The following is a 15,171-nucleotide window of genomic DNA, read 5'->3' on the forward strand; positions in this document are numbered from 1 at the left end:
TGCAGCTCATTTGTTGCTTAATGGTTAGACTTGATGATCTTAGAGGTATTTTTCAACCTAAATGATTCTTCTGAAATGAATTTGAGACATTTTTTCATCACAAGGCCAATTTTATTTTGAGTGTTTAATGGCCATCATGTACAGTCAGTCAGTCTTTTTTTTTTTTCTTCTTCCCCTTAAAGCAGTTAGCTGCACTTTCCTGGCCACACGTTAATGGTACAAAAAATTGCAGTTTTGAGAACGGTGCTGCACAGTCGTCCTTACCACAGCAGAAAAGGCAAACTGAAACCAAAGACAGAAAACAGACGGGCATATGCTACCAGGGGAAGAGACTTGAGAAGAGTCCAAGCAATTATGTTGACGAAGCTCCTCAAAATACCTTTCAAAAACAAGAGCAGAAGTTAAAAATATTTAAGGAAAACAACTGTAGGATGTAGCCATAAGTGCATTTTTACTTGAAGGGTTGATGCTTTCTAACCTGCACTTAGATATGTAACTATTTCAGTCAGCCACAACTGCTTTACATCCTGATGACTTGATTCAATATTCCATTTGAGGAAAACATGGAAATCCAGCATCCCTCAGAAAGGATACTGTGCATCTATTTTAAAAACATTAATCGCAGCAGTAATGTCAGACAGCATTATCTTAGCTGCTGATCATCAGGACTCAAGAGGTTTTTGAGAAAATACACTGCGTTTCAAGGTTAGGAGTCCTGCCAAGTACCCATTCCAGCCTGCGCAGCAGTAACGTGTCCTTTGCTGGCTTCAAGACACTTCACCAGGAGCAGCAATGAGACTTGTGCAATTCCTACTGAAAACACACGATTCATGAGAAAGCTGCCACAGACACATCACAGTGCCATGAGCACTCATGAAGGCTATAAGGAACCACAGAATGGTTTGGAAGGGACCTTAAAGATCACCCAGTTCCACACCCAGCTGTGTGCAGGGATGCCCTCCACTAGATCAGGTTGCCCAAAGCCCCATCCAACCTGGCCTTGGCCAGTTCCAGGGATGGGGCATCCACAACATCTAGAAATCTGATGAAAACATAATAAAAATAAAAATGGGTGCACCACTGAAATAAAAGTACCTGCAGTAGCAATGTACCAATCCCATTCAAACAGTTATCATTATTTGACTCATTGATAAGCCATTGGCATTTCCCTTCATTCTCCTCTCACAAAACTCCATGTTGAGCTTTCCACAACATGCTATGCAAAGTGGTTGCAATACATAAAACAAACAATAAACCGGCCAAACATTAGTCTGGCTGTTATTTCCTTCCTCAAGAAGCAAAGAAACATGCACACTTCGGAGCACTGTGCAGTAGGCGCTCTAGATGCAACCTTCTCAAACGGAATTTGCCAATTATAGAAGAATTTATTGGCATTTCTCTAGTTTTCAGCCAGGGGATCTCTTGAAGGGCTCACTTTTACGAGCGTTTCTCTAATGAATGCTGCTATATAAACATACGGTTTTGATCTGGCCACAGGCTGCACAGTGACAGCCTAGCAATGGATGATAATCAAAGCACCTCTCATATATCTCTGCCTCTCACCTCTAATCACACCGCAGTAGAGCGCCGTCCTCCCAGGACACAGGGGACACATCCCAGAGCTCTTCAGAAACCTGGCATCACACCCAGCTTACAACTCTCCAGCAGAGGGGATGGAAATGATTAACCCATTTAACGATGCTGTTAAGAGTCACTTTGTTACGTGGCAGACCGAGGTTCCTCTGCAGTGCGTTGCATTTTCAATCGGTGCTGGTTTACATACTTGTCCGAAACACACACAAGCTGACAGTTGTAAAAATAGACACCTTTCATAAACGATCCCTTCCCCATCCACTTCTGAGGCTGTGGACAGATGGATGGATACTTTTCCAAGCAGCAAAACCATCCCAGCAGTTGCCTGACTCCCAGCTCCTGCACTGCCCATTGAGCTGCTCTGCTGTAGGTGCTTGCAGCTACATCAAGAACTGAACTTGGGAACTGATCAGTGCCAAAAGCAACCTGAGGTTGGGGCAAAGGACATTTAAAGCTAGAGATGTTCAGCAACATTGTTCACCATCCTGCAGCCCCATGAACAGAGGTACTGGGGGAAACTAGGAGGTTACATAAAGGAAAGCAAGCAACCTGCTTAGTCTTGCTCCGCTGCTTACAGCTTTCAGGGTCCACAGCCACGATCTGTGCTGGGAAGCCAACTTCTTGCTCTCTTGAACTGAGAAAATGCATGTTCTGCTTTCTTCCATGCTACCTCTCATACCTGTAGTAAACTACAAACACAGACACCTCTCCCCCCCCCAAAAAAAAAATTAGTTCTTGGTGCTTGCCCTGCTAAAATACACACTTCCCCCCTCCCACGTGTCAACAGCTCTAAAGATGGGAACATGGCAAAGCAGCAGCCCCATCGTGCCATGCAGTACTGCTTCCATGCATCCATCTTCTGATTCCAGTAAAAGCAATCTAAAGAATTGTATGAAATAGATAAGAAAAAGCAACGCCTAACTTTACTATTTAGGAAAGCAATCTTTTATACCACTTCACATAAAATCAAGGCTCTCTCTATCTCAGTTTATTTTATACCTTACAGCCACCTTCCCAGTAACACTCCACTTTGAATGGGTCCTTCTGGAGTAAAAACTGAAGCAAACACAGAACAAAACACATCTGAAGAGTAGAAACAATCGGCTGTGAGATTCCAGGTCAATGCAGGATTGCGTTATTCACATTATCTCCCTGCCCCTCTCAGTCAGAAGGCTTTCAAAAGGGAAATGGGTAGAGTACTCAAGAGATTAAGCGTTCAGAGCTCCACTTAAACACAAAAATCAAATCAAAAGGTTTCTCCAAAGCTTTCTACTACCAGCTCTGAAGTGGTTACTACGAAAGATGTTTCTACTGCACCATAGTCTATAAATTAATGCTACAAATTTGCCCCTTTTCAGTGTGAAGGTAAACAAATGCATTTCTTTAAGCACCCAAGAACTGAAGTAATGTGCTGTATTTCCAGCCAGGAAGAGCTGTGTTCTCATGCATTTCTGTATGCTATCTCCTCCCCAGAGTTCTAGTTTAAAAAAAAAAATAATAAAAAAACAGATGAAGTTGCCAACAGTGCAATATAGTCACGTAGTGAGGCGTATGGGCTTACTGTTTTTAAATGACCACAAAGTGGTAGAAAAGAATGCAAAACACAGCCTTGAAAATAATTTAAACATTTAGTAGTTTGCATCTACATTTAATTCCTTTTCCAAAGGACAGAAGAAGGTAATATCATTGGTGTAGTGATTCACTTTTGTCCTTTGTCTTTTTAAATGTCACATGGATCCAGGGCAAAAATTAAACAATTCTCTGCCTTTCACCAGACAACTTGTTAGACCTCCTAAATATTTGGCCGGTCTTAAATGATGACAACTGCAGAGCTGAGGGATCCTCCCTGACCCAAGTCTTACATTTTTAAGGACTTTGCTCATGCAAAGGGCTGCAGCACAGGCACAGCACATCCACTCTTTCCCAGCACTGCTTGCACATACACTTTCCTAGGAAAAGACATTTCACAAATGGAAAAAAAACACCTTGCCAGGTGTATGGGCTGTGTGACAGAGGAGATGCCAGGGAGCCAGGAGGCGGCAGAGGAGGAGCTGCCACCAAGCAGTCCCAGGGCGTGGGTTGCAGCAGGCTGAAATCGGTGTCTGAGCAGGGCGTGCACAGCCGGGGGGCACTGGTTGAAGATCCCTGATTTAGAAGAAGTCTCCTAAGAAAAAAAAGACAATTACTGTGCCTGAGCAGAACTGAAACGGCCAGAGCATTTGCGATGCTTCATACCAGCAGGAGGTGCTCACTTTGTGAGGACGGAGAGGGCAGCAGGAGTGGGCTCAGAGGCGCTCCCTGAAGAGGATGCTGAACACGCGAGGAGCTGGTGCTTGCCTGGCTGCAGATCGAGCAGCTTGGTGGTGGGAGCCCTGCTCACACTTGTCACACCCCTGCGTCGTGTCAGCGGCCCAAAGTAAAGCGACACCTAGACCACAACACCCAGTGGTCAAAGCCTGTGGGAGGCACCACCAAAGCCGAGCTGCGGCTTTCCCCGAGGTGTGCCAGCCTCCTTCAAACATATAGTGGCACTGCTCGCAGGCACGATGCTATTAATGCAGTTTGGGTGCAGCTTTACTAAAAACTGGACTCGATGTATTTATTCACTAACCATTTTAGCAAAGATAAGCCTAAGGAAGGAACTTGATGTCAACAGCTTTTAAAAATAGACACCAATGGGTAGAAGAAACACTGACACACGACGAGCACTCTCCTTATACATACTTATGTCCTCGGCGCTAACAGCAGCCAGACTGCTTCCTTGCAATACACCAGCTCTTCTTGGTTTTAATTCCTCACTCTTGTTTTGTGGTGGTGTGTTTTTTTAAACTGAAGAAAGAAAGAAAAAAAGAGAAAAACCTCCTCCTGAACTAAGAACTGTTTTCTGCTCAGCAGATTTCATACAAAAATAATTAAGTAGCCTCTGTTGTAAGTTTTATGATATCTATGACAGAAAGATTTTCAAGTTTCCTTAACTTTTATAGCCTGCATGCTCATCTCAGTACTACTGCTGATCATATTGACAGATATGCTTTCACAGTCAGACCTCCCAAAGCTTTCATAACTCGACTGAAGTCTAAAATTAGACAGCTAGAGTCACTATAAATATCATTCACTATCGTTTTAAACAGACATTAGAAAAACCTGACCGAGGATTCTGTATACAGACAGAAAAACACGTGGTTCACCACGGTTTTTAATGTTTGAATGTAGACAATATAATACATAAAAAAAATTCTTAACAACAATTAAAAATCTCTTCAGACAAACAAGCTATTGAGAAAGTGATTTCTATCTCCTGAACCCACCAGCAATGGATACAGCAGCTTGCAGGCAAGGGTGGAAAAAACCCACAAGGATTTTACAGCTGAACAGGCAGCAGCAGATGAAATTCAAAACACTAAAGGTGCCCCTGTGAAACATACAGTATAAATTTCTGCAACCATAGATTCATCAACATAACAGTTAATAAATCGAATATAGCTATCACATACAAAGCACTGCAAAAATTAAAGAGTTCCACTTTTGTAGCTACTTATTTTAAGTGAGACGTATCTTAAATGCTCAGTGTTAAAGATCTACTCTACAATTTTGCAGTGCATATTTCTGAATTATTGTACAAATTTAAAGACCAGCTCCTGAGCTTATTGACTACCTTATACTGCTTCCTCTCCTGTCTTTGTCTAGCAACTCACTTTTAGCAATTACAGTTTTGGGAGCCCAGAAAGTCAGGCTAAGAGATGGATACGCAGGGTCTTTTGCAGGAAGCTCTTACAGCAGCACCCCACCACTGGCATCTTTATGCAGCACCTCTTGGGTGTTAGGAAAGGTCAGGCGTGTGGCACAGGAGTCTTCAAAAAGGAGTAAGGAGTTTAGCAGACGTTCCCCATTAACAGGTAAGACACCAGAGTAGATGTATTTTCTAGGACTTGATGTGCAAGATCTGTGGCAGAATAAAATTCATGCCTAATCATTTGAACTACAGATGATGCTTCAGCCCCATTTAGGGAAAAGAAGTCCGATTTCCCTCCTGTATACCAGAAACCTTCTGATAAAGGATCTGGCTTTAATGCAAATGAGTTCGTATGTCTGTGATACGTAATATCTTTAATTAAATTAATGCCAAGTGGCTCAGGCATCAAGGGCTGACAAAGCCCTAAGAGGATGCTTGCTCTTGGGTGCTAACTTACCATCTCCAGGACAGAAAGCTGCCTGGTTCCTTTTCAATAAAAGCACTGAATGTTACTTTCATCCTTAATTACTGTTGCTACAAAAATAAACTACTGTGACTCCCTCCCCTCCCTCGCTCCAAGCCATGCACAACCTTGGTCCATTTTGTCGTGCAAGGGAAGGTCTTTACAGACTCCTCTCTCCTTATGAGCAAGGACGAGGCTGGTTGGGATGTCTAATTAGTACTGATGGTATACACAGATCCGCATTCCCATCACTACTGGGCTTCTTGGCCCTGCAAGGAAGAAGGAAATGGTATTTTGCTTGTGGTTTGCTTTCACTGCCAGTACAGACTGTTGTCCACCCAAACATGCTGGGGATGACTGCTTTACGCAAAGTGACTTTTTGTGTACCAAAAAGATCTTGGTATGAAGATTTCTCATAAAACTAATCACTTTTCTACAAAGCAAGGAGAAGTCCGTCTGCCCAAAACTTCCCCAAACACCAGAATCATCTCAGTAAAGATGGAAACAAGGTAATATTGTCATCTGAACAAAGGTAAAATAACACCATTTTAATAAAGCTAACACAGAAGTAGTGTGTCAGCCATAAACACCTAAGAAGCACACAGATACCCAACATCAATACCCTGTGTGCCTGTACAATGCTTCTGAGCACAGACACAGCTTTCATTTCCAAAAAAGCTTCAATTCTTCTGATTTACACCAAGATCAGTGAGGGAAGGTGAAATAACTGCAGCAGGGAGTAGAAGTTTTCCAACACTCCCAGTGATTTACTTTAGTGTAACAACCTCCTCAGGACTTTCTGCACAACGAATGCAATCAATGCTAAAAGCAACACTGACATCCTGCCAAACACACCCGGGCTGTGGGCTCCTCTCCCACTTACCCAGTGTCATGCGCTGTTTGAGTGCCTTTAACTATCACCCTCTCTCCTCTTCACCTTGCACTCTCACGGTCTTGGGTAACAGTGTGAAAACCTTCATTTGCAAACAGAAACGGAGTTTAACACCATGGAGGGTAACTTCCTTTTAAAAATAAAATAAATACGTGTTCTCCTTCCTTGTACTAGTTTTATACTTTAAGCAAACAAAGTATTAGTGAGGAGCAGATGCATCCTGATGGTCTGCTGAACCCCGGTCCCCATCTCCTGATGTACTGCACCGAGATGCAGTGAGCACTAAAGGACAGCACACACATTAAGGCATTAATGTGTCCTTTCAGATGATGGAAATCCAAATGCACCCAAATGAGGGACGGTGCTCAGAGGGATGCAGGACTTGAGGCACAAACGTTAAGAGCTGAGCTTTAGCGCAGGGAGCCCTCAGCCCAGAGGCAGCAAGCACCACAGCATGATGTATAATTACAGCTCAACAGGGGGAAAAATAGTTTTGCCAGAGTCAGGTTTTTGTGTTTGGATCAGGGTGGGGGTAAACAGAACAGGCACGCTTCCTTTACATCACCATTGTTGGTTTGAGGTGTTGTTGTTTTTGTTTTTTTATGGTTTTCTGTTGAATATTTCACCCAAAGGGGTAGAAAACTCTCTACCCACTGCTAGAACATTTGAGTAACTTCATTTACTTTTCCCCAGCATTTAAGGTAAATATTCACATCCCCACTTTTCACGATCTCGAGTGTTACACACAGTAAATGTGACAGCTCTGCTTACACACAAAAAGCCAACGCTGCAAGACTGCTCACTGAAAAAGCTCGCTGCGAGCTACAGTAGCTGTATTTTAAGGCACACAGAAGTTGGCTGCTCCTGAGCACAAAGCCACCAGGCTTAACAGAGAGGCCCTTTTATCGTTCAAGTAGTATTAAACGAGATAAATTCAATATACTGGTAGCTATGCTACAGTGGATTAAGTGTCCATCCTGAAATTTTAAAACTCCACTTAACCCCAGAGAGATTCCAATTAAAATTAACTACTTCCAGGACAAGTTCAGCCCCAGCATTTGGTGCAGACCCTAATAAAATACTACACACTCCAACATTTTGTTCTTAGTAGCTAAGAAGTATGCAAAGTGTTCATTAAATTTAAATGGACTCATTAATAAAATATTGAGGATGTGCTACTTTAAGACATCAGAAAAACATAAATTGGTGAGAACGTTATTTCTATTTTTAAGTACATCCCACAGAGGCACCCAAGATAGATGAGAAGTGCTAAGCCCATCCCACAAGCTTATTTATTTATTTAATACTTACGTGCTATTTTTAACTGCAGAAGACAGCAAAAGGCATCCATTAGAAAAATTACATTGGTTAGATTTTTTTCTCACTCAGGTTAGACAAGGAAGATGTCTGGCTGAAGGCAACGGTAAAGAGAGATGCATTTTTCCTCACTTCCCTACAGGTTTTCAGAATGAAATAGCAATTTTATATTTGCAGGAGCAGCCAGGCCAGTATCTTTACCTGCAAACCTCTGCCACTCCTTAATCCCCAGAGCCCTCTTCCCACAGGTTTAATTTTGTAAGCAATACACAGTTTGCATGCAAGCCCATCACACAGGGACAGTTAAAATGTAGGTGTTTGGCTATGTTATTGTTTTTTTTTTGTTGCTTGTTTGTTTTTTTTGTTTGTTTGCTTTTTGTTTTTTAAGCGTCAGTTGCGTTCACACAAAAGAAATAAGAGGAAATGCCACAGTCTCATGTCAACGTACTGCATCATTCTATATTTCCACTAAAGAAATTTATCCTAGTTGATGCTTGTAACACAGTTTCCCTTAGGAACTGGGGCTCTTTGGTGAGCTATGAAATCAAAGGAGGGTGTCCCATCCTTGTCTGTCAAAAAAATAAAATCAAATTCCACCACAAATAGCAGCTTTCATGGCCAGAATTACCAGAACTACGCTGTCAAGCTATTTAGAAAAAAAATCTTGACATGATTTCTACACTTCATCTTACTAAATGCTTTCTTGCTTTGAGCAAGCAGTGTTTTCATGCACAGCCTAATCAGTAAATCCCCCTTTTTCCTCCTACCTGAAGGAGCAAAGCCTAAGCTCCAAGGACGCACATTAGCACTCCAGAGCAGTTTCTACCATGGCTTGTGGACCAGACGACAAAACCATGCGTGGGCATTTGTGTGTGTTATTTCAGGAGGCTCTGCAAGCCGTCGATTCCCATGCTAACTGTGAAGGACAGACAGCCTGAACTGGATGTGTATTTGCTGCACGGACAAGTAAACTGCTGTAGAAAATAAAAAAAAAAAAAGAGTACAAAAGCTGGATGTGAGGGGTGACACAGGTGGTACCTGCCATGTTCCAGCGTCAGTGCGAGGAGCAGTCCGCCCCTGGGGGGCAGAGCTGCAGCCGCTGCAAAGAGCACTGCTGGCAAGCACACCTGTAAATCTAGGTGGTGGCACTAGTCGGGTACATGCAGGATTTGGTATTTAATGCATATGCAAGCAGTCAGATTCCTTAACAGCTAGCTTCCCCTCTTTTTGAATTTCACCCAATTTGAGGTTTTTATAAACAAAAACGTGGAGATTTTTAGTGTCCCTTGGAACAAGGACAGTTTGTTTGTTCTACCTGCCTGGGGATAAACTCAGCTTGCTGATAACAGGCACTACCGAGCCCACAGATGAAAGGGTTTTATTCATAATCCATTCACGCATGACACTAACAATGCTTGATGACTAAGAAACACTTGAGTTTCTAAATGAAATGGCTTTCTCTGTAGTGGAAAGGTCACACAACATTGAGAACCATGCAAGCAGCTGACGCACAAGACGACTGCCACCAGCAGAAAGATGGTGAAAGAGCGAGTAACTCAATTTTGTGGGTACAAAAATCACTGCACTCCACTCAAGATTCTGGATAAATACTGAAAATATTCTCTCTGTTTGGAATCCGACCAAAGGCCAGGCCTGCCTAGGCAACAGCAGCTCTGATACAAGCTTGATTCCTGGCTTATTTCTGAAATATTCTGAATATTCTGTATGTGGGCCTCAGAGCAGGCCGCAGTCTGCCAGTAGTAGGCAGTACCCCGAGCAAATTCTCTGCTGAAGAGCCAAAGTTTCACAGCACACATACTTCTTCCCCCTCAAGTATTACACTCAGCGTCATTGAAAGGGCTAATTTCTAGGGCAGGGCGTTCATCCTAAATTCCTCAGACTGCCCAGGGAGGAGAAATGAGAGCTATCTGCCCAGTTTCACATTTTTGCTTGCAACGAGAAACTTCAACTGTGGGACTTCAAGTCTGAAACTCTGAACGGGATTAGTAAAACGCTATTTGAGAAGCTAAGAAACACTATTTTCAAAGTGTGGTAGTGTTAGAGGTATACATAGCACATCCTCCCTCCTGCTAAGGAAAGTGCACGGACACAGAAGTGATTCCATCTCAGAACCCAAAGACCTGAACTACTTAAACTTCCCACTTTGAATAAAATCCTCCTCCTCAACAAGTTGTTGTGCCATTTTAACCAAAGGAAGCAGGAACCTAACATGTCGAGCAGCTTCTTAGCATGACTCGATGCTATAAATTTAACATTTCCCTGCAAGTGTTCTTCATATGTATACTTGTGCAACACTTAAAATGAATACATAATCCAGTGCTGTCAAAATACTTCATTATCAGGGTCTTGTCAAATTCCACGACTGCATTATACAAATAATACCCCTCTCTCTGCCAGAGCATGCTCTGTGACTCAGATTGGCATTTACTAAATGAATTATGCTTCCATCAGTCTTTTGTGTACGGCTATAAGCAGAATGAGACCCTCACTGCAGAGGGTGAGCACTCACACATTAAGAGGTTATTTTTCAGGTTAAGCTCAAATCCCATCTGGAGATAGCTCACATCCGCTGTAAGAAACCATGGTGGGAGGCAATCTGCATTTTGTTCATCTTAACTCACTTGTAAGATTGAGTTTTCCTGACCTCTACTATTTTTATTTCACCACCTAAGCAAGACAATACAGTGGCTATTTTAGGTCTGCAAATACTCAGTTTCTGAAAAATTATTTCCATTTGAGGGGTAACTGAAAATTATCAGTATTTTCACCAATCCATTTTGCCAGACCTCTCCCACCTAGGCAGTTCCCACTAGGTCACAACTTGCCTAAATACCCAGCTTCTTCATATTTTCAGCAGAGTAGATGTTTGGGAAGGACAACAATTCAGTAACATTATCAATTTAGAAGGAGAATATTCTTTTTTTTTTTTTTTTTTTTGGAGACAGTAAATATAACGTGCTATTTAAAATTCATACATAAAATGTGTATTAATGCATAAAATCAAGAAACCTAGTAGGTAATTTAGGATTTCCATGTTCTGGCCAATTTTATGAACCACTGCAAGGGAAGAAAACACATTATGACAAATAGAGGCACAAAAACATTACCCGTTCCACATTAGACAACCTGACTCCTGTCTCTATCTTTTGAAAAATCACACTAGCTTATAAGCAGTGGAATTACTTTTCTCTCTCCGATTAATTAGGACTAGAATATCGACAGAACTGTTGCAGGTTTGTAGAAGAGGAACACCGAGATTTCCTTGGCATTGGCAGGTTCTGGAAATAATTGACAAAACCATTTCCATATGCATAACTGCCCTTGACAAAAACTCCCTCCTTATCAGTCAAACCAGCAAAACAGAAACCTCCTTGAAAGCAAACAATGATCTGGGAGGACTACAATAGGCCGCCCATGAATTATGGAAGAGACAGGTCATGTTGCAGCACTGAAACTTTCCACCTCTCGGCTACGTTAGTGACATCCTACTGACAGCTCAACAGGAGTGGGAAAAAGAATATCCTGAGCCACAATGACTAGCAATGTTCCACACTTCAGTATGGAAAAAAAGACACCAAATCCACCCTTTCCAAAGGAAATAGGTGATCAATCGACTGCTTACGGAAATCGTGATCCTAAACACAACAATGAGAGAAAAAAAGGGCAACACAAGTAGTCAACCTCACAAAGAGCAGTTACTGCAGAAAGGAAGGTGTGAGATCTTCCAAATCGTCCTTTTTCTCTTCCCAGGAGACCTGAGTCAGCATATACACAGTGTCTTCTATACTGCACTCAGTTCAGCGTCTCTGGAAGTAGTTCATTACTTGGCATAAACCTCTTCACCTCCCTTCTGGTAGAAGAGACACCAAGAACAGCCTCTTTTATCCACCCCACCCTCCCTTTCTGTTTTCTCTTGAGATTAGCAAACCTATAAATCCATTAAAACTTTTTTTTTTTTTAATTTTCTGTATTTCTGTTTGGCATAAAGGGAAGTGATTCATTTCTGAGGAGCAGAGTAAGAACAGAGCCTGCAAAAATCAGAATTCAGAATGACAAAGTGAAAGGGAAAACAACCGAGACAGTAAATGCTTACACTGCATCCTGTACAAAGTCTTAAAGCAGAGTGTCAGCACCAAGTTTTTGGGAAAGTTTTTCATATTCTCTACGTACTAACAATTTTGCTTTGAAACACCAAAGAGAAGACATTGTGCATACTGGAATAACAGTGTTTGAAACTACTGCTTGCTGCAATTGATTTTCATGTTAAAACCTCATTTGCTTAACCTCCTGTGACACTTCTCACCGGCCACATCCATCTCAGATGAACCTACCATGTGGTAGTGTTATGTTTGCGCCATCAATGATTGCTTGCGCCAGTTCATGATCATTGCTCTCAAAAGCGTGTGCAGCAGCCTTGAGGGCATCCCAAATCTCCTTGCGGCCTTCGAAAGCTGGTGCTGTGTCCCAAAACTCGTCCCTCTTACTGCGCAGCTGTCCGTCTGTCATGGGGTAATCACTTTTCCATTTCGGTTTCTCTTTCTTCAAGGGTTGGTTCCGACCAAGAGCAACTGTGGAGTAGAAAGAGGAAGAGAAATTGAAAAAACGGTAACAGCACAAAGTTACTCAAGCATATCTTGATTATTCTGTCTAGGTTTTATGAAAAGAAAGTTCACTTTCAGGCAATCCTGATCCTTTTTTCACCCATCTTCTCCAGGAGAGCACATTCCTCCCTCTGGGCTCCAATTTGGTTTTACCTCTCAGAAAAAATTAAGGGCAACCCAACACTTGCTGGTTCCACCTGCACCTCCGAGCACCCCACAACTTCTCTCCAGGCTCCTGGGAAGCACATCCCTCCTCCTGCACCACGTGCCCCTGGCTGGCCGATGCAAACCCCACAGAAATTCTCGAAGACAGCAGCAGTGCTGCAGGCAGAAGCCCATTATCTGCACACCAGGGTGCAGGGAGACAGCGCTGCATCAGGATCCTCCTCTCTGTGCCGCCAGCAATGCTCTCTGCTCAGCAAATGGGATACTTCATTACATGCTGAGTTTTTAAGAGACTAAGGATTATTTTTTTGCATTATCTGCTTTTAAATGGTTTCAGTTCAGAGCAAGTGTGGAAAGGCAAATAAGATGCACAAAGGCTGGAATCGTCAAAGACGAATCCCTGAAGAATAATCCAGGAATCTGTCAAGCTTTAATAAGTAGTTACTTCATTCACAATAAACATAAGAGTGTTTGTTTTATTTTAACTACCGCTATGTTTATGCAATAGCCAGTTAAGATAATCACTTAGGTCTAATGTCGGCGGATTAAAACTACCTGCTCACTCTAAATTACAGCACTGCTAAGAGCATGCTAAAAGCCTCCTCTCGGTTTGGCTGCCTCGTTTCTGTGAGCACGGGGTTAGTTCTGCTCCTGTCTGAGCACGGTGCCCAGAGGTGCCTGGGAGCAGGGTGTTTGAATGCCTCTTTCCTACGTGCAGGAGAGGCTCTGTTGCTAGTGTCTGCCCGAAACATATCCTGGGGACTGGAGAAGTCCATCGTTTGGGCTCTCCTGTTGTGGTTCACGTGAGAAAGCTGGAAGAGATCGGCTCCAAAGGCAAACTGCAATCAGCATTTTAACATTTGGATGGAGACCAAATACACGGAACTGGCTTCTACTGTCCTACAGAAAGGAAAACTAAAATTGTACTTTCCAAACATTCTTTCACATTACTTAACAGAGACTAAAAATTGTCCAACTGCAGAATGCTGAGATAGTACAGAAAAGCTTTTATTACTACCTAAAGTACAAAGAAAACAAAGGGAACAAACTTCAGTGCACACGGGGAATAGTTTCTCCCTGCAAGAGTTAAAACCCCACTTAAATCCATTCCTGGCAGCAGGGACCTTGCTGAAACGGGACACTGCGACAACAGCATGGGGAAGAGAGCAATGACAAACCACGAAAACAGCTCTCACCACGGCTCGATACCGCAAAAACCTTGAATACGTAGTTTAAACGTCTCCAGAGGAAACAAGATGTCCTTCAACAGTTAAACCCCCCTTTCAGGGTGTCTGCAGCTGAAAATAAGCAGCTGCATCAACATGGAAGGGTTGTAAAAACGAGGTGATGAATATTGAATGCTCCTGGGGGACAGGTAAGCTACCAGACCTGAAGTCCATTAAGGATCCCACCACGGAGATGTCCCCTCCTGCGCTCTCTGTAAGGAGCCTTTGCAATCCCAAGGGAGCAGAGGGACTGCAGCAGCTGCCAGGCCGGGGAAGCAGGAGCAGACCTGGTCCGTCATCCGATGTCTGCAGCACCGAGGCCAAAACAAGCTAACACGAGCAAGACACCACAGCTGCCACGGCGTCAAGGCCCGTGGCACAAAGCTGCCCCTTATCAGGTGCTCCTGGTTCATCTGCAAGGAGCAGAGAGCCCCTGGACAAACATGAGGAATTACCTCCGGCATCCTGCATCCCACCTTTGTCCTTATAGATAGGAAGGAACACTGCTTTTCTCCAGGCCCTCTCATTTTTCCAGCACAGCTAACAAAAAAAAACAACTCATCTCTCCCCTTAATCTTACTCCAGCAGTCAGATTTCCACAGTACAACAATCTCATGTCCAAATATTCTTCGGTTCTTAACCTAGACCCACATTGTATCTCCACAGCTAGCTACACACCGTATCTACAGCAATTCACTGCAGCTCTTTAATACAAGCGTGTACACGGTGGTGTGAGGGACATGCTGAGAGCATAAAGCTTCAATACACTAGAAATAGTGATTTCAGATAAATTGTAATGCCTTGCAAAACTATTTAAGTTGAACATTCCCTCTTCTTCCTTAACTTTTTCTACCACGGACACATTCAGCTCTGCTTTCAGAGCAGCAGCCAACAGCAAGCGTTGTGCCTGGGGGCTGACCATCAGCATCTGGTGTTGCAGAAGGCATTTCAACTTCTCAGTCTTTAAAACACATCCTCACGGTTACTGCTTGCCCCCTTCCACAGCCCTACTTGCTACGACCACAGAAGCTTCAACTCGTAGCTCAGAATGACATTCATGCTTAATAAGCTGTGTCTTAATTGAAAATAGGGTATTTAAAAGAAGTTCTGATGGTAAGGTGACATTTCCAACTGCGTGAATCCACGAGGCTTCTTCAGGT

At 43.0% G+C, this 15,171-nt stretch overlaps 1 protein-coding gene across 2 annotated transcripts in view; it reads right to left on the reverse strand.

Annotated features, from left to right (window-relative positions):
* UBTD2 (ubiquitin domain containing 2) overlaps nt 1–15,171 on the reverse strand; it is a 54,628-nt gene that overhangs the window by 11,694 nt on the left and 27,763 nt on the right. For both annotated transcript variants that reach the window (XM_084535415.1, XM_084535416.1), the window contains exon 2: nt 12,351–12,587. In XM_084535415.1, coding sequence (XP_084391541.1) covers nt 12,351–12,587 — 237 coding nt within the window. The remainder of the gene's footprint in view (nt 1–12,350; nt 12,588–15,171) is intronic.

The sequence above is a fragment of the Aythya ferina genome, assembly GCF_964211825.1.
Source record: "Aythya ferina genome assembly, chromosome: 14".
Lineage (NCBI taxonomy): Eukaryota > Metazoa > Chordata > Aves > Anseriformes > Anatidae > Aythya > Aythya ferina.